At 37.1% G+C, this 21,107-nt stretch overlaps 1 protein-coding gene across 1 annotated transcript in view; it reads right to left on the bottom strand.

Moving 5' to 3' along the window:
- The window catches only part of HTR4 (5-hydroxytryptamine receptor 4), a gene marked incomplete at both ends in the record, with an annotated part of 299,591 nt that overhangs the window by 91,624 nt on the left and 186,860 nt on the right, over positions 1 to 21,107 (bottom strand). Inside the window, 2 exons of the mRNA XM_083353379.1 lie at positions 15,141 to 15,709; positions 19,496 to 19,649. Coding sequence (XP_083209505.1) covers positions 15,141 to 15,709; positions 19,496 to 19,649 — 723 coding nt within the window. The remainder of the gene's footprint in view (positions 1 to 15,140; positions 15,710 to 19,495; positions 19,650 to 21,107) is intronic.

Here is a 21,107-nt window from a genome sequence, read left to right as displayed (position 1 = left end):
TGGGGAACTCTTCAAATTTGCAGACGACACCAAGCTGGCAGTAATAGCCAACATTTCAGAAGATAGGCTTAAGATGCAGAAGGATCTTGACAGAGTTGAACATTGGATGCTATCTAACGAAATGAAATTCAGTGGTGAAAAAAGTAAGGTTCCATATTTAGGCAAGAAAAACCAAATGCACAGGCATAATATAGGTGGTATCTGGCTCAGGTAGTAACTGTGAGAAGGATCGTGGACTCCTAGTGGACAATCACTTAAATATGAGCCAGCAGTGTGCTGCAGCTGCCAAAAAAGCCAACACAGTGCTAGGCTGCATTAACAGAGGGATAGAATCAAGATCATGTAAAGAGTTAATACCACTTTATAATGTCTTGGAAAGACCAACTTGGAATACTGCATCCAGTTTTAGTCACCACAATGTAAAAAAGATGTTGAGTCTCTAGAAAGAGCGCAGAGAAGAGCAACAAAAATGATTAGGAGACTGGAAGCCAAAACATATAAAGAATGGTTGCTGGAATTGGGTATATCTAGTTTAATGAAGAGTGTGCTGGACCAGTATATATTCAGCTGGTCCATTATTATAGCTAACTTAACAACTGTGTTAGAGTATTTAGCATTTACAGGGTTAATACTGTATCCTTCACAAATTGTACGTAAGAACATGTAGCATTTACAGGGTTACTGCTGTTTCCTTAAGAGATGGCTTCTGAGAAATGTAGTCTAGTTATTACTAAGTCCTATAGCTTATCTAGCCAGTGGGAGGAGCTTAAAAGTTTATTGCAGGACATCCTGGCTTTGTGCCAGATTGTAAAAGCCTTTGTCTAATGCAGCATCATGCACGCATTGATTAGCAGCTGTAACCATGCATAGATGAGATAGGGAATTACCCCTTTTTACCTATGAAAATGGACAGATATGAATATGACCGGACGAATCTACTGCAAAGTAAGTCTCTGTTTAGAGTTCCTAGACAATAAATATTTGTTTAAAACTGTTCCGTTGAGTTATACTGCCTGGATTCTGGAGCTACCAAGCACTTTAGTTCTGGGGGCCAGAACAAAGAGAAGGACTAGGGGTGACATGATAGCAGTGTTCCAATACATATAATACAGAGATAATTGCTTGCCTATATATGTTACTACTCTCTTATTCTTGTATCATGTTATGTTTCTTGGGCTTTTAATCATGATACTGTAAGAGTGAAATAAAGTAGTGCCTGCCCTAGGACTGTGCAATACTTTGGGTCTGATTGGGAAGACATGCTTTGGAATGAATGGGAAAATCAACACAACTGTTGTATTGAACACATTAAGGAAATGGTTCCTTTTCCTAGAATTATGCAGCTGCTGAAGGGCTACTTGCACTGCAGCTGTGTGAACTTGGAAATACACATGACTGCTTAATGAGTTACAAACAAGTACTAGGTTCATACTCACATATATATTTAAAATACTTCTTCATCAACAAAACAAAATCTCATCAAATTGCACATTCCTAAAAAACAATATACCCTGATGCATCTTTCATCAGTTCCTGTCCAGATTTAGGATTCAGAATGGCAAACAGCTACGTTATAAATATTGTTTGGTATATATCAGTGTTAGTCATCAATGGGCAGCAGATCATTTTAGTAATTGTTTATTATTGTGCCCTATCACAAATTTGGGTGGGAGAGTGAGATTGATTAGTCTATCCTGGTCACAGGAATATCTGCCCATATATTAGTCCTACATAAAGCAGCAAATTTCATTCTACACTCACTACAAATGGTATATACATCGAGTTATACTAGAGTTTTAGACTTTGGAATCCTGAAATGTTCAGATGGTTTCAACAATAGCTTTCTTATCTAAAGAGACTGTGCCTGTTATGACATGTCCAAACATTTTGCCAAATTAGAAGTACTCTGAGTGAAAAGACTTTACTGGTGTAATATGGGGATGGTAGTGGAGGAAAGAAGCAGGAAGGAATTATTCACAAACCTGATGCAGTATTCAATACTATCTGAAAATGTATTTTGAAGGCCAAGTGACTTTCAGCTTGTTATGCAGGAGACAAAGCTAATACAAAGGAAAATCATGGCAGTCAAGAAAATTACAGCTGTGACTCACATAGCTTTTTAAAGATAATTTCAAAAACAATGGAGGCCTCAGATTAACACTGAATGGCCTTTATTTTCCTCTCTAACCACTGTCTGTTCTTGCTTTATGTAGGGGAACATCATTTAATCATGTTGTATTGTAACTAGTGCTTTGTTTCCCATAGTGTGCTAGACTTTGTATTGGCTAGACTAGATCATTTGCAATAGTAGAAAGACTGTTTACATTGTCTAAAGCCTCTGAATACTTAAATTAATCCAGCAATTTGTCAAAAGAAAATCCATCCAAATGCAAAGGTAATTTATAATTGCTTCCTCCAAGCTGTTGCCCAGTACAAGTGCTGTCTTACAATCCCCCTTTCTTAGTCAACTTATGAAAGCCTCTTGGAAGTGGAAAATATTAACAATACAAAAAACAGCTGGATTTCATGGAAGTTTAGTAACAGTAACTCTATCAGTAGAAGCAGAACGCTATCGATAAAACTACAATCTCCTGAGTGGTAGAGAGAGTAGCAGGTTTTGGCTGCAATCATGATAAGCCAATAGACAACTGCTTTTAGTAATTCAGAGGAAGGTATATGCTCCTCTATTTGCACATAAAGCAACCCAGAAACATGGCAATAAAGTTGTATTAGATTAAACACACAGATATTGTAGAGAGTTCCTTTATTTCATGCCATTCACCCCAAATCAATTACACTTAAATCCCTTTACTAGGTATAAGCATCTGTTTTCTTTTTGGTGAATCCTTACCTTAAAATCACTGCATTTTAAGTAAGTTCATTCCATTTTCATAGAATGTGAGGATTTGAAAGGACCTTGTGAACATGTTACCCAACCCTTTGTAGCAAAGGAATCTACTGTTACAATATCCTCACAGCCATGTTTAAAGATCTTTCAAAATATTTTATTTTTTAAACAGGGAATTCTTCATGATGCCAATAAAAATTTGACTTCCAACAATTTAATATCACTGTTTCTTCTTTTGTTTTCTGGAAAAGGTCTAACCAATCTTCTACATGTTCAGTTTTGATTCATTAAAACACCCAGTTCCTTTTTGCTTAAAATGTTGCCCAGTATGATCTCTCCCATCCAAAATTCGTGCATTTGATTTTTCCTACACAAATTTCATGTTGAAATTTATCTTGTTAGCCCATTATTGTAACCCCATTATTTCAGTTTATCAAGACACACAAACACTGACTCCCAAGACTGTCCTTACTTGAGTTGCATTTAACTTACAATGCATGAAATAGCCCTATCCAAGATAATAGAAACAGGAAAAGGTAAACTACAGGTAGTCCTTCATTTACAACCACAATTGAGCCCAAAATTTCTGTTAAGTGAGACACTTGTTAAGTGGTTTTGCTCCAATTTACAACCTTTCTTGCCCCAGATGTTAAGTAAATCACTACAGTTGGTAAGTTAGTAACCCAGCTGTTAAGTGAATCTGGCTTCTCTATTGACCTTGGGACACAGCAACGGTCATAAATATGAACCAGCTGCCAGCATCTGAATTTTGATCATGTGATCCTGGGGAAGCTGAAAAGGTCATAAGTATGAAAAACGGTCAAAAGTAACTTTTTTCAGTGTTATTGTAACTTTGAACGGACACTAAACAAACTGTTGTAAGTTGAGGACTACAACCTTTATTACCATTATTCGTACAGAAGGCATCACCTGCCATATTTTAAGGGCGAATGCAGCAGTTACTTTGAACCTTACCCCCCCCCACTCCTGAAAAATCAAAATGACAAAATGCTTTCAAATAATAATAGGTACTACAGTGGAAATTAAATTCAGATCACCTTGGAATCCTCTACTGACATGTTATGAAGCTTCCTATGTTAAGAATATCCTTATGGACAAAAACCACAGGGGCAACTTAAATAAGCAGGCAAAACCATAGCAGATCTGGTTGCACCCTCTCTGTTGTCTCTCTTATGGCCTTCATAATGTATAGCTCAATGCTGAAGTTTAAAGTGTTTTGAAACAAAGAGCAAGAAAAATTCCATTGATTAAGATAGATGATCAAACATAGAAAGTGGGTGTTCTTTACAAATTTGTAAGTAAAAGAAACATGCAGCAGGAAAGACTTTAAATACATAGTCACATGTTTCCTCTTAATGACAAATTTGTAATAAGAACTGGCTATTTTCAGATTTCTGAAGCAGAAAACCACCTTTGTCTCTTAGATGTGCAGGTACACAAAGACACAAACAGTAGAGTAGCACTGACAAGAACTGCATCTTACTGATACAGTCATACTGTACAAAATTTACAAAACAAACCATTCACAAAATAGCATCTTAAAGGCTCTCAAAATGCAACATCTGTACATAAATTCATCCCAAGGTCCATTGGCCACGTTGACTAGGCTGCCTGGGGCTGTAGTTCAACAATACCTGAGGTACCACTTCTATCATTTTCTTTTCTCAGTAAAGTAATTTCTATTCCATTCATTAGTGCTGCAATAATTCTGACAAGAATACAAATCTCTGAAGACAATCTTTCAATTACAACTCACTAATTCTATTCAGGTTATTTTTAAAACAATATTTTCACAATGTACTTAATTAATCCTTATGTGGGCAAGGAAGTGATGTCATTAAACATCCAACAGTCATTTGCATCAAATCTCAGATATCTATTTTGACATGTTTTATCAATGTCTTCTGCATCGGTATTTCTTTATCAATGGAATACAATTATCAATGGAACTTCATTGTTAATTATATTTTTAATTTGATATTTGAAACCAGAGAGGGAACAAGTAAACAAATAGCCCAGTGATCACTGGTTTTGACTGTAGAAAGAGTTGCAACAATCCAATCCTCCCTAATGTATGTTGCCCCAAGAGACCATGGACTTTAACTATCCCTCTACAAGCATGAATGTTTGTTGGCTTCTCTATTAGCAGGAAAGTTTTGCAATAATTTTTGTCAAAGGCAGCTCAGGACCAGCAATTATGTACAGGTAGGAGAAAATTCTTGCTGTGCTGGAAAGACATGACTCTTTGAAAACTTCTACAGGTAGGATTTTAATCTGAACCATAGATCTGTTGTTTGATTTATTGGTTAAGACTTCAGGCTAAAACTAGAAAACTGAGTTCTAGTCCTAGGCATGAAAGGCAGTTTGGTGATTCTGGGCCAGTCACTCTCTCTCAACCCAAATGATCTCACAGGGTTATGGTTGTGGGGGAAACAGGAGGAAGAAGGAGTATTATGTATATTCACTGTCTTATTTATAAATATAATAAAGGTGGGATAAAAGTAAATAAAATAAATAAATCAATTGCATGAAAAATTAGCTTTCTTTTGAGGCAGGCTTCTATAAATCCCCAAATTCTGATCTTGAGCTTAGAGAGGTTTTCTACAACTTTGAGGAGCACTTACATAGTCATATGTCTCAATATTGTAGTTTGAGGTAACCATTTGAATGTTGAATTCTACTAGATTATACGTGTTACATGCAACTCTTAAAAAGACATATTTCTCCCAAATCCAAAAATTCTACAAAATCCAGTTCAGTATACCATAAAAGCTCAACCGTGAATCCTTTTAATTTATATCTGATGGTGCATCTTTTTCAATTCATATACCTGTGCCTAACTGCAATAAAAGCTCTCCTGCTTCATCATATTCATGCTTCATTAAATAAACTTGCTACTTTAATGCTGGAAAGAACTGAAATCTAAACCTATCATTAGTATTTGTAAGCTGGAGAAGTAAATCCAAATGTCAAAGCTCCCATTTGAATTCTACTTTGACTAGAGTACATTCAAGCATGTCATTTGACATACAGTGCTGCTTTTGGTTTAACAACGCACTACTTATAGCTACTAAATACACAAAGGTTATAAATAGGATCAAATGCGTTTTTTTTAATTCTACAAAAAAAACGTTTTAATTCTACAAACATTTAATTCTACAAAAATACTCCCCCATGATTTTTTTTCAGCTCTGAAAACTCTGATAATATAATGAGAGTGTACAACCAGTTCTGTATTCTCATATAAAATTCAAAATTGCAGTTTGTGAAAGTCTGCCTACCTTGTGTTATTAGCACAACTGCAAGAAACTGCACAGCTAATACTGGTTTGCTAGTGTTGGTTAACTAGTGTTGTCTCAAGGATTGCTAATGGCTGGGGACAAACCTGGAATGATTAGAGTAGTCCCTTTACAAATAACCTCTAGGGGAAATTTATTCTTAATTGTTATCAAAATTGTTAGCACGATAGGCACAATCTGTTATAAAATGCTCATTTACTAGAATGCAAGTTAAGTCTCACAGGATGTTTTTTACTATATTAGTGGGGCTGTTGTGAGGCATAAAAGCTATCCTAAAAATAAATATTAGGGTGTAAAAGGCTTTGGTTTCTATAGGGAGGGAGGGAGGAAAGTTGATGGATATAAAGAGAAGTGGCAATGGATATTATTATATCTATGATTTCACAATTCTTTCAGCTGGAGACAATAGGCCTGACAATTGTTACATGTAGACTAAATGATGTATAAAGTAATTGAGAAGACCTGAATTTCAAAACTTTTTGAAAGCTTTCCTTGGAACAGAATTCAAGTTGCTTATGTTGATCAGTAATGGAACACATTAGAATACTGTTTTTACCTGAAAAGAAAAAAACCCGCCACAACTCTTAATTTAAAATTAATCTTGGATAGTAAGATTAAGAAATAAAAAATAAATATTAAAAATAGAACAAATTAAAATGTCCCTCCATTTTCACTTGAGGAAAAAAAGCTTGTTTCCCTTCAAACAGTAGTTTGTACCAATTTTACTTCTGGACTCAGTTCAAATGGCTAATATTGTCCTTTTATGTTTTAAATCGTATGGAGCAATTTATCAAGGACAGATTATGCTTTGGTCATTTCCTTAGCATCACACTGAAAGGACCTATTTGTAATATTAGTTATGCTAGTAGTTATGATAAAAAAAAAGTTTTTTAAAAAACTAGGGGCCCCAAAGGTGCTTTTTCAGGAGGCAACTGGACTTTCTTGTTTTTCTCTGAAGACGTTTCGTTTCTCATCCAAGAAGCTTCTTCAGCTCTGACCAGATGGTGGGGAATGGAAGGATTTATATTCCTTGCAGACAGCTGGTCATTTGCATTCTTTTAGAGAGTCATTGAGGCCACTTGGAGGTTTAGCTGTGTCCTCAGGGTCACCTGAGTGGTACAATTGTGTGTGGAGCCTTCTTGGCTGCAGGATGTTTTCTGCCCTGTGTCCCTTCACCGTTGAAGACAGGCACAGGCTGTTGGGGATGCATCTGTTTTGTCTGCATCTCAAACTGAAGCGCAAATGGTTCCTGTAGTCCTGAAAAAGCACCTTTGGGACAACCATGACTTGGAATGAAAGAGAGCCTCAATAGACATTAAATTAGGGGGATCACCTGCTGCCGGCGTCAACTTCCCTCCGCCCTGTGCGTTCCCACAGAGAGGGCCTCCTCAGGGTGCCACCGGTCAGAGAATGTCGGCTGGTGGCCCCCAGGGGGAGGGCCTTCTCTGTGGGCACCCCGGCTTTATGGAATCAGCTGCCGGTTGAGCTCCGGATGGCACCTGACCTTCGCTCCTTCCGACGCGGTCTGAAGACCCATTTATTTGAACAAGCTGGCCTGGCCTGATGGGGGATGTGTTGGGGTTTTTATTGTGGATTTTTTATTACCATCTATTGTTTTAGTTCGGGCTCCTATTTAATTCTTTTTTAATTTTTGTATTCTGTATTTTTATATGTGCCCTGTTCACCGCCCTGAGTCCTTCGGGAGAAGGGCGGTATACAAATATAATAAATACTAATACTAATATATTTATAGCTTCCTTCTGAAATTAAAGCTCCTCTTTGTTTTGAATTGGCCTCCAAAAATATCCGTCATGTTTAAAAAAGATCTCCCTGAATTTAAAGTATTTCTCTGATTTTAGAAATGACATGATTTTTATTATTCTGACTGAAGCTTTGTGCTATCTATTTGACCAGTGTCACATATTGGTTCTAAATTCAGAATATTATTGGTAATCTAACTTGAGAAAACTTCATTCATCTTTTTTTTCTGGAGCATATTGGGGCTTTAGTTGTTGTATCATGTCTCAGACAAATCTCAAAACAGCCACACTTTAACAGAATTGTGGAGACTTTTATATATTAGTATACATACACCAACTACTTCCATTTAACTCATTCTGTAGTGAGAAAGCCATCTGAGACAGAAACTGAAAGTTTGTCATTAAATTAAATGTGTACTTATATTTCTAAAATATTATTTCCACACAAGGTAGGAAACATGATATGTGGTTCTGGTTTTCTAAAAGATGGATGACCTTGCTTCTGACAACACCCAAAGGACATCACTGGTGAATTTCCTCTGGAATTATGATTTGTGATTACATATTGTCTAATTTCTGACATAAATGCATTTTTCTGACTTCTTTAGAACATTTAAGACAATGTGCTTACAAACTTGCAGTTTTTACTGAATTAGTTTCAGAGCAATATACAAAGCAGTGTTCAGTAACCTCCTTAATTCAGAATCAATGTAAATATTACATTACCTTTGAATCTGCCCAGTTCTTCTTTTTTTCTTGTAAAAGTTTGTGTTTTTTTTTTTAAATAAAGGTATTTTCCAATACTGTACTACATACATCTGCATTTGATTGCATTCATTTGGCACTTTTATTTAGAAACAAATTTAGTTTCTTTGTGAATCCATTTCAAAATCTTTTGTCTTCCCATACTTGGATCCATTAATTCTAGCAACACAATTAAAACTATTAAATGGGGGTTGTGTCTAGAAGAAAAATAAACACAAATCCATAACTTCAGCAGGATGCATAAATGTATGAGTAAATGCATGCATGGATATAGATATAAATGCAGGGAAATAAAAAATTTATTCAGAACATAAACATTAGGACAAGAGTTACAGAAGATAAATGAAAAATATTCTTAAATGCTTGCCTGAACATACCTTATATAACATCAAAATAGAGGTTATCATCAAAGTCACCCTCAATTTGCTGATGAGCCTCATACTGTATATACACCAAAAAACTCACTATTCTTTTTTCTTGATAAGCCATAAATTCAAGAATGTCAGGAAATATTCCCCTAAGACGGGTAGGCAACCTCAGCTCTTTTATGACTTATGGACTTCAACTCCCAGAATTCCTGAGTCAGCTATGCTGACTCAGGAATTCTGGGAGTTGAAGTCCATAAGTCATAAAAGAGCCGAGGTTGCCTACCCCTGCCCTAAGATAAATAATTTTCACCCATAGGGAAAATAAATAGCAAATATAGAGTTTGTGTTATATTTACAAGGCAACATACATAGCATTTGTTCCCCCCATTTTTAAAAAAAATAACAAACGTGTGAGGTACTTTGGGCTGATAGACTGGCTCAAAATCAGGCATGAAGTAGATTTGAACTCAGTCTCCTGACTCCTAATCCAACACCTTAACCACTTAACTACACTGAATCTATATAGAATAAAACTTCCACATCTGTTTCTTTGTTTATAATCTTCAGTTGGGAAAAACATTAAATAATAGGGCAACAGTTTTTGAATCAACATACAAGTAGTCCTTAACTTACAACCACAATTGAGCCCAAACTTTCTGTTCCTAAGTGAGATAGTTGTTAAGTGCATTTTGCCCATTTTATGACCTTCCTTGCCACCGTTGTTAAGTGAATTACTGGCGTTGGTTAAGTTAGCAATGTTAAATTGAATCTGGCTTCTCTGTTGAATTTGTCTGTCAGAAGGTTTCAAAAGGTGATCACATGACATAAGGACACTGCGACCCTCATAAATATGAGTCACTTGCCAAGTATCTGAATTCTGATCACGTGACCATGGGGATGCTGCAATGGTCCTAAGTGTGAACAAGGGGTATAAGTCACTTTTTCCAATGCTGTTGTAACTTTGAACAGTCACTAAATGAACTGTTGTAAGTCAAGGACTACCTTTACTTCAAATGAGCTAACTTACAGAAGGCATAAATTTGGCAAAGTTGTGGCTGCTTTAGTGCTGTCATGCTGTCTCCTCACCATAGTCAGGCATGGTCATGTGATTGTCATTTCCAATGCTCCCTGCCAACTTCCCACGAAGAAAGTCAGTGGGGAAGCTGGCAGGAAGCCGGAAGTCCTAGGCAGGCAAGGCAGGTAGGTGTCTGCTGCCTGGTGGGGGAGATTGCACAAGGGTTTGGGGGGAGTGCATAAGAAGCATGTGCAGGTCGAGGAGGATGTGTGAGAGGTGACAAATGGTAAAAGATGATTTGTGGGCATGCGTGGAGCAAGGGTGTAGGGAAGGGCACGTAAGGCACCACATGGTGGTGTGAGGGATATGCAAGATGGTGTGCAATGTGTGTCTGGGAGGTTAATAGGGATGCAGCATGGTTCAGGAAGAATGCATGGAGATACCCAAGCATTAGGTAATATCACTAAAATGATGACTCAGTCTAGTTTCCTTATATTCTCTCTCTTACCAAATCCACGTGTTCTTTTGGATCTCATGCATGTTGGAAAGTTTGATATTATGAGGTGCAGCAAATGTCCAACCCTTCAACAAAGAAACAAGAGTAGCTATGGATTGTTTCCCAGGATCCCAGGAATCCTAACTCTCATTGTATCCAAATTGTGGTATTAATTTTCTTTCCAGAAGTTCCAGTTCCATAGATCACTGGAGACAGAATGTTACTGCAAAATTCTTTCCATATGACAGATCATACTTAGGAAACTGGATTTCTTGGGAAGCCCCAAGTGGCTGGTCAATCAATGAAGCACACTTGTTGCTTTCTTTTATATCAGAGATGATCACAGCTGGAGAGCCACATCTTTCCCAGGATATATTGAGAAAGTTTTTTTCCAGCTCTGAGCAATAACTGTGAAGCTACTAACTTGCAAAACTCCACCATTCAAACCCAGGTACAGATATAGGTATCAGGATGAGTCTCCATCCTTAATTCTCAGGTAAAGTTTTTAGTCACACAGGAAGCTAACAAAATAGCTTCCTCATCAGTTTAGGAAGCTGAGGAAACAAAACCTAATTGCAGCTTGATGAACCCGGTGCACAGCACGCATTTCTGTGTAGTCATATTCGATCTATCATTAAGGGTATCCAGCTGGGAGAGGATGGAAAGAAGTGAGTTGGCATGATAATGGAACAAATTTTCACGGCTAAATAGAGTCTGGAAAACATTGAGGCATTAACATTTATTTAATATGAACCAGCAAAAGAAAAATAAACTACCTGGTCCCTTCAAACATTTATGCATTATCCATCACAGAAACTAAGTAAAAATTAAAGGTCATAAGTCCATATTTTCTTTACAAAAACCCCAGCAATCTCAGACAATTGATGACTGGTATATGTCTACACATTTCCATAAATTAAATAAGAATTAGGTGACTCAGAATGAAAAATCCTCAAGGTTTTTTTCCCCCCAAAGTGGGCAATTTTCCCTCTGTGTACAACAATTTACCGTTATTCTGAGGCAGAAGAAAAGCTGTTAAGCTTTAAAATGTATTTATATTATTTATTTATTTTAAAAAAAATCCACTTTAAATATACAATTACGATTATTATTTAGATTATTTATATAGCTGCCTTTTCAAAATGAGTTGGGGCAAAATTAACACACACACACTCACACACACACACACACACAGAAACACACACAGAGTTTGGTCTGGTGGTTAAAGCTCAAGGCTAAAAAGTGAAAAACTTACTTCAGCTATGAAAGCCAGCTGAGTGACTATGGTCCAGTCCCTTTCTCTCTGCCCAACCCGCCTCAGAGGGTTTTGTGAGGAAAATAGGAAGATGAAGGAATGTTGGATATGCCTTGAATAATTTATATAAATTATATAAAGGTGGGATAAAAATAAATAAAAAATCCCCTCCTCTGGACAAGAAACAAAAGGTAATAGAAACCACAGAACATACTCTTCTCATTTGAATATGATAGATACGATTTGGTGTTTTTTCCCCCCATGTTTTTCATCCCATGCAAGCTGCAAAAATATTACCAAGATACCAAATAATTGCCTATCCCTGACTAGGTAAAACGTATCACAACACATATCACAACTTCCACGTTTTTGAAATGACCCTGTTTCTACCTTAAAGCATGAAACTCCTGAAGTTAATTTTCTAAAGATGAAACAACTTCCTATCACAAGTAGGAGGGGTAAATAATAAATCCTGTCTGCCAATAAGTAAGTGCTTCTCCCCCATGACCAATGGTGGGATTTAAATATGTGAACAACCGGTTCTCTGTGTGGATGCTGCTTCCGGAAGTCCATTCTGGGCCTGGGCAACAAAAAAAATTAGCTACCAGTTTTGCCGAAGTGCTGCAAAGCAGCTGAAACTCACCACTGCCCATGACTCATGTTAATTGCTTGACTGTATAAATGATCCTGGGCAATATTAAGTATTTTCATTTATAGAGAAAAAGATTTTGGGACTAAAGGCCTCACCAACAGTCTGCTGCCATATGAATCTATCCATCTGTTGAGTTTTTCTGAGACTCTGCTTTGCAGGCGCTTCCATGAGTTATGCAGGACAAGAAATCAGTGCCATCTGATTTGTAAATCAGTTTCCCAAATTCCATCTTTCCATATCCATGTGCTCAGAAATTGACATTTTTGGAAATGTGGTTATGTGGTTTGTAGTTCCAAAACTACTCAGGAAATGTAGTAGGGGTTAAAAGTAAGCACAGCACAAATAATGCATTGCATAATAGAAATGTATTTGCACACGTATAGGACAGAAAACTTTATAGATATGTTTTAGAAGAAGCATAGAGAAGGTTTTGTGTAGTGTTTGCTGAATTTGTAAATCAATGTGGAAATAAAATACAATTATAATCAGGAAAATAAGAAACTGAGCAAAAACAAAACTGACAAAAGTGCCCTAAAATGCAAATTTATTTTTCTTACTTAAAGATATTAATGTAGCAATTAGTATTTTTCCCCCTCTTTTAGCTTTCAATCAAGAGTATTTTTTCAAACCTTTCAGAGATAATAACTTTTTGCTGTTGTTTTTTTTAAAGAAAACCATATACCCCTTTTAAAAGCAACTGGTTTTTGATGTTTGAGAGCAATTTTGAATACCAGGTGGTGAAATGTGGGATGTAAATAATTCAAATAAACAAATAAGGTTCAGGGTTATTTAACATAGGTTCATTATGTCTTGAAACTACTGCGTGACCTGAAATTTCTCACGTTTCCTAGACATATCATTTGAGTCTCTCTCTCTCTCCCCACCTCCCTTCCTCCCTCCCTCCCTCTCCCCGTCCCCCTCCTTCTCCCAAATGTTGAGTTCCACACAAGGGGTTTATGCTACTCCCAAATCAGATCACCACACATGCCATCCCATGCCACTGCCTCTGTTCAGCAGCTAAATGGACAAAGTTCCAGCTTAATTGTGATGCAAAAAGAACCATTCTCAGCTGGAAATGCAGACTTTTGCACAGTTTTCAGGCAGGCACTCTACAGGATGCCTGCCTGCAAACTGGGAGAAGGAGGGAGAAGTTTTGCTTCAGCCTTCCTGAACATCACTGCCCACCGGGTCCTCTAACGATGGAAAGGCTGTCTTGACAGCTTTGCAAATCCCACTCCATGTAACAGGCAGAGCAGCAAAGATGAATAATTTTAAGATGCTGTCAGTTTCCCACTTTATTTTTTATTTTTATTTATTTTAATCCCATTTATATCCCGCCCTTCTCCGAAGACTCAGGGCGGTTTACAAGCTTAGCAGTAGCCTTCATTCTATGTATATGCCTGCTTATTAGGGCTTTCACACACACCCCAAGCGGCATTATTACAAAGTCAGCTTATTGCCCCCAACAATCTGGGTCCTCATTTTACCTACCTCGGAAGGATGGAAGGCTGAGTCAACCTTGAGCCTGGTGGGATGCGAACCTGCACTAATTGCAGGCAGCTGGTGTTACTTAAGGAGGCATTAGCCCACTGCTCCACCAAGGCTCCACTTCTCTTAAGGAAGGGGCAGGCAATGCAAAGGAACAGGCTGCTTATTCTTCCCCCCCCCCCTGTCTTTTTTTCCTTTCTATTTCTTTTTCTTTTATAGAATAACATTAAAAGAGTTTTTGTTATTGCAGAACTTTTTATCAGATGAGATTTGTGATTTGATTTTCATTCCTTAAGCAGGGTTTTTCTTTTCTAAAAAAGAAAGCAATTCCTCAAAGACTAGGGAGTGAAAATTGCAGCAGCAAGAAAGTGCCCACTATTTACCTATTAATGTATTTTTCTTTTAATAGCAAGACTGTCCATCCATCGGCAAAAAAAAAAAAACACAACCTGATGCTGTCCTAGGAAACTTCAAAATAATTGTCATTATAGCCAAATATCTACTTGTTTTTAAGAAAACATTCCATTACACAGAGATTAGATTATGCAGAAATGAAAAGCTGATTAGAGTTTAGGAAATGTTTTATCTGCCTCTTAGCTGAGATCTGGAGGAGATATCTTGAAGGTACTGAAACGGCCAGAGACTTGCTACGCAAACTTGCAGGAATGTGTGTTGTGTACCTGTATATAAGTAACCCATTGGCTTTCATTCCTTGTTTAGTTATGGATGATGCTGAACCTTTTAAACTTTCAGCACCTGTTTAAGATGTCTCTCTTCTCACTGAGCCACATTCTTATTTAACACAATATAATTTTGTTCACACAAACACACCAATTCTTTGTACTTTTACCTTAACACAGAAATGAAATATTGCATCCTTAATAGTCTCTCTGAAAATATAAATTTAAGGATAATAACAATTTTTTTTAAAAAAAAAAGGACATGAAATTCTACTCTCCTATAAAAGTTTCACAAAACTTCTCTCCCTTCACCTGAAAATGTATGTACAAGCATTTAGAAAATTACAAATATGCCACTAATTCTCTGAAAAGTAAAAATCTTAGCTTTCCTTTATGAATTCATAAGACTCACAGCTAAAACAAAATTAGGAAAAGTATTTTCTCAAACATGTATTCTTTAAGCTTCCATCAAAGTAGATAGACTTGAACTCACCTCAGTACATGAGTTGATCCATTGATGGTAGTGGTAGAACAAGGTACCGTTTGTTCCAAGATGGAAGGTCTTCGATATCGTTCATCACCACAACACAAGATGATGAGGAAGGCACGTCTGAAAGACTTGTTCAAGAATGCATAAAGGAAGGGATTCAGTCCTGAATTGATGTATCCCAGCCACAAGAAAGCAGTCCATATCTGATCAGGAACTGCATAATGTATGAAAGGGTCTATTATGTTTGTGATAAAGAAAGGTGCCCAGCACAAGCAGAAACAACCCATGATGATACAGAGGGTCTTTGCAGCTTTAGTCTCAGTCTTCATACGGTGTGTGCTATGCTGGTCTGGATGTTGGGGTCGCCCATCAGTTGGTGCCCCTGCACGCTGTAAGATTCGTATCTGGTGAGCATGCTCCCTGGCTGTAATGTATATTCGGTAGTAGGCTAGAACCATTAGCAGAAACGGAATGTAGAAGGCTACGACTGAGCAGGTGATGGCATACGGCTTGTTGACCATGAATATGCAGTAAGTTGAGTTGGATGCATTGTTGAATTGCCTTTTCTCTACCTGAAGAGGTGAACCCCCCAAAAAAAACCCCACAGAAATGTTAGAAGCCTACAAAAATATCCCTGATAATAAAATGTTCTTTCTTAGCTTCATTTGCCCATGTGTACAAATGAGGTTAGCATCACAGATCTTTCTTCAGCAATCTCTAATACAATTTTTGTCTCACAAATTAGCCCATTCTTTTCTTTCATAATTATGATTTGTCCTATTCATGGCATTTTCCCACTGCTGTTAACTCTCTTGAATGTTTCCTCTATTTTCAGCAACGTTTGCACTACGGCAGAAAGAAAATCTAGTACAAAAATATTAAAATGGGGGAACAAATAAAATGCAATTAATAATAATAATAATTTATTAAAATTTATGGCACCAGATTATGAGCAAGTCTTGGGTGGTTATTTTTTGAGTGTGTAAAAATCTGTTCTATTGTTCAGTTTTGGTGAAAGGAAAGGATAGAAGAGAAATAAAATTAAACGTTATAAGATTTTAAAGAAAATATTGCATTTTATTGTAGTGAATGCCACTAATGTAAAATGACAATGTAAAAATCCAGATCTGGAAACTATGGTTTCAAAATAGCTAGAGGGTATTTTGGAGGTAGCATGCTGGATAAGACTATTCTACACATTAAATTAGTGATAACTATTGCAGTACAATTGATATGAAATATTAGCATTGTTTCATTCAGTTACTGTATGCTGGAGCAGAATTTTAGGAGTTGTGATTTCAATACATTTGCAGGGGGGGCATGGGGAAACCAGTTCAGAACTTTTCTCCATCTGCTTATGGTTCCCTGAAAAAGATAGGGTGGTTTTTAAAAAAAAAAATCTCAAAAACTATAGAATCTGCATGATTACTATGAAGTCTAAGAAATAAACAAAAATTTCATCAGTTCCATATCTCATGAAAAGAGCTAATATTGCCTCTCATGTGTTATTGACACTTTGTTGTGGATTAGAATCCTTCATCTGGAGAACGATTATCATGAAAGCTGGAATACTGTCAATGTCAGGCAATAACTTCAGGAAAAAAAAACCTTTCAGAAAAGAAGTCAAAGTAGAGTAGGGAGAGGATTAATGAAGCAAATGTTTTATTTGAACAATGGATCTGCTAAAATGTTCTGGGAAGCAGTCTAATGCTGTGTGTGTAGTCAATCATCCTGTATGCCTAATAGAGGACAAGAGATATCCAGAATATACAGTATGTAAGAATTAATGTTTCTTCCATGGACTATATGCTGTGTGACTCAGCATTCAAAGCACTGTTCATTTAACTATTGTTTTCTTTTAAGTCTAACAGTAAAAAATGGTTGTTTATCATGCAAAAGGTCCATATGGGAAAAATAAATATAAACACTGTATTTTCTTTTATCAAAGAAGTCAGTTTTAGCCATCTTTTTTCATCACCTTCACTAACCATTCCTCCATTGTAAGTAGTGCCAAATCTTGTCATCTCTGTGTATACAATAATGTTACTACAGTTATCATGTACAAAAACAAAGATCCAGGATTTTTTTCCCCAAAGGGCGTACTATCAATATAGAAAGGTAGATAAGGTGGACACGTTGCCTATCCTTGACCTGAAAGGATTGTGCTTTAAGGAAATCCTCTTGCAGAAAGCATCTTTAGATCTACCTCTGTTCAAATAGACATTTATATTATATAACTAATATCTCCCCCAATAGAATTAAGTACAAAATGAATACAACAGGAACATATTCAGTTAAAGAAGTCCAGGCTTTCCTATTGTTCCACCTGAGTCTTGGAGGGAAGCTTGAGAAAGAAATTATTTTACAATTTAACTATTATTTTGGGGTGCTTTTGACCTCAGAGTTATAGGATACTACTCTATAACTTTTGTGGCCAAAAAGAATACCAGAGCTTATAACAACAGATCTAAAGGCAGCAAAATGTCTCCGAGGTCTTGAATGTTCCAGCCTTGTTTTAACTCTTTTACTGTTAATCAAACATTTCAAAATGAATAAACACACAGTACTGGTATGGACTAAATGTACTTTAACTTTACAGACATTTTCAGTTCTAGAATTCAGTGAGCAAACTTTCCATTGTCATTTAAATCATTTCACAAATAAGGAATCAAGTTTATAGCAATCATCCAAATTACAGTAAGCCACAAATAGCAGAGAACAGCAAGTTGAAGAATGTGTCCGTTGGTTAAAGCTGTTAAAAAAAATGCAAGCAGTGTACATTTTGGGTGGTACATTTACTCAGCTCTACGATATATAGAAAAATGTAGCTACCCAAAAGTGATGGTATAAGTTATCTGGAAACATATTGAAATATTCAGACTGGATGATCACAGTACCATTTATTATTTTTTAGATTATTTATGAAATGTGTAGGCTGTCCTAATGCTATCATTCTGAGCAGTTTATGCAGTAAAAATACAATAGAACACTATAATAATCAAAAGTTCAAAAAAACTCTAATTGTTTAGAAAAGTCAGAATGTCACATGACATCCATCACCTGTTCTAACCAGAGCCTGTGCTAGTTTTAATGTAAACAGCTACAAACATGGATTAAATGGAGATACGTTTAAAAAGTTTGAATGCTTCCCCTCCCCCCTGAGGTAAAGGTAAAAGGTAAAGGTTCCCCCGCACATGCGTGCTAGTCATTTCCAACTCTAGGGGCCGGTGCTCATCTCCGTTTCAAAGCCAAAGAGCCAGCCCTTGTCCAAGGATGTCTCCGTGGTCATGTGGCCGGCATTACTAGACGCCAAAGGCGCACGGAACGCTGTTACCCTCCCACCGTAGTGGTCCCTATTTTTCTACTTGCATTTTTACTTGCTTTCGAACTGCTAGGTTGGCAGAAGCTGGGACGAGTAACAGGCGCTCACTCTGTTACGTGGCACTCGGGATTTGACCCGCCAAACTGCCGACCTTCTCATCGACAAGCTCAGCGTCCTAACCCACTGAGCCACTGCGTCCCTTTCCCCCCGAGGTTACTTTAGCACAAATCTTACTGGGATATACTTTAACTAAATTAAAGTCATCTACAGAACCAATCAATATTAACATGTCTTGCTTCAAAAATATTCTTATTGTTCTTTTTTGCATTTTTCTTCAATTATACAATTTTAAATTGTGCATAATACTGAGAGCCTAAAGAAGTTTTTCATAAGTGGGACTTTGTGTGGAATCCAAGACTTCCACAAGAAGTCACTATGAGAAAACATCACTGAAAAAAATTATCTTTGTTTAGTGCACAAGGCCAGTGCTCAGAGCGATGGGGATTTTTGCACACCATGACTCGACTGCTGGCCTGCTGCTTTATATTATGGTAGCAATTGCAAAAGGAGGGCTGTGTAGGTTAGAAGTGATTTGTATTGTGAAATTATAATATTGGTTGCCATTTTTATAGAACCTGAACATTATTTCAAGGGTTCCTCCATGGGAAAAAGGCTGAGAAAAGCTGGCCTAGAATGGGAAATATATACATTTATAATTTATGTAATTTATATTTAAATCAATAAAAAGCCACACACAACAGCCACACACAACAGGCCCAAAGTGCATACTCTGCTAGAGAGAGGTTCCTGAGGATGGTTTTCAGCAAAAGCTTGGAAGACTAAAATTTCTGGTTCTGGTGACTGACCCAGATTGGATCCTGCAACATTATCCTGGAACACAGATGTTCGCCTTCAGACATAAATCAATAATAATGATATACAATCATTCAAGATTAAACAGGGCTGTAGGCAAAATAAAAGTCTTCTGATTTTGACCTGGAATAGGTTTCACATCAGGCAACTGAGATCTACTCACCAACTCCATGATGCCAATGCTATTCCAGCCTTGCATTATAGGAAGAAAAGAAATAAACATTGGGATTACCCAGCAGCCACTCAGCAAGAGAGCAATGCGTAATGGAGTCATCTTATTCCTGTAAACCAATGGCTGGCAGCAGATGGCATAGTACCTGGAATGGCAAAAAGAGAAAGCTAGCATACATAAAGAGCAAAGGCAAGATCAATATGGCTTACATTCCCAAAGACGCTTTTTCAAAAGGCAACTGGACTTTGTCTTTCCTTGAAGACGTTTCGCTTCTCATCCAAGGAGCTTCTTCAGTTCTGACTAAGACCATGACCTGGATGGCTGAGAATCTAAACAGACATTGCTTACATTCACATCCCACCTCCTTTAGAACGTTGCCTTCTTTTATCCAAGTTCATGAAGGTCAAATAGTTTTAAATTTAAAGCACACAAGATTTACAAAGGAGAAGATTTGCCCCACGGCTGAATCAAATGTGATTTTCCTTATTGTCTCAGTTTCTTTTCACGTACAGCGTAGCTTTTATTTTTGCTCTTAGATACTTTCACAGTGATTTTTTTCAACAATAGGGAAATAAATGTTGCCTTTTATGCACTTCTAAATTTCCTTCCATATTTGGCAGGGAAAAAAAGTGGATGAAAGTTACTGCAGTATTTTCTATTCAGAACAAAATCTTCACGAAACTCTCCCTTCTCAAAACCTCTCAATCTCAAATTAGTTTGTTATTGTTCTTTCAAAGAAGTACGTTCTTTTTACTTTGGATGCTTTCAGTGATAATATGAAACAAACTGTGAAGGGTTGTATATGTCCAGGGCTGCAGGCTGGGGCTTTGCAAGATTAAGGTATTCATGCTTAGTAACAAGATGATTGCCTCTTTGTCAAACTCCTGCCCAAGGAATGAACATTTGGCTCTCCCTCCAGCTAAAGAGCACTAAAACCTGTTATTCTGTTTTCTTACAATGTTTAATTAACAGTGTCTGGCTTTTTCAACTGCTACTGATTGTTTTATATTTTTATTTTCCCCTATGAAATGTTGCATTGAACCGATGTGGCTTTATGCTGCTCTATAGATTCATATAAACTAACCTTGAAAGAATCTTTCTTCCCTGAAATAAAACACCACAAGATCAAAATAAAGAGCCCAGGAGAGATATAGCAATCTGTGTCTGTCTTCTATTTATCTAAGCTCACTTTTATAGCCCTTAAGGGTTTTTCTTCCTCATTTTTGTGGACTGTTATCCCCACCTTCTTTGTTTGTTGGTTTATTATTTAGCTAACAGTAAGATGTCTAAAATACCCTGTGTTGTACAAGCAAAACTTGGTATTTGGGAGATTAATGGAGCCTGCCTTCCTTCCTTCCTTCCTTCCTTCCTTCCTTCCTTCCTTCCTTCCTTCCTTCCTTCCTTCCCTCCTTCCTTGCTTCCTTCCTTCCCTCCCTCCCTCCCTCCCTCCCTTCCTTGTTCAACCTCGTCTCTCCACTCTGCTTTTTTATCTAACCCAGACTGAAAGGTTAGGGAACTAAATGCCCCAAAAAGTCTCAAGAAAAGCAAATCTGAGGAAAGTGAGAAAAATTCACATAACAGAAATGAATTTTAAGTACTTCTA

Source organism: Vipera ursinii (genome assembly GCF_947247035.1).
Source record: "Vipera ursinii genome assembly, chromosome: 2".
In the NCBI taxonomy this organism is placed as follows: domain Eukaryota; kingdom Metazoa; phylum Chordata; class Lepidosauria; order Squamata; family Viperidae; genus Vipera; species Vipera ursinii.
The sequence above is the reverse complement of the archived record's forward strand: the minus strand, read 5'-3'. Positions and strand labels throughout refer to the sequence as shown.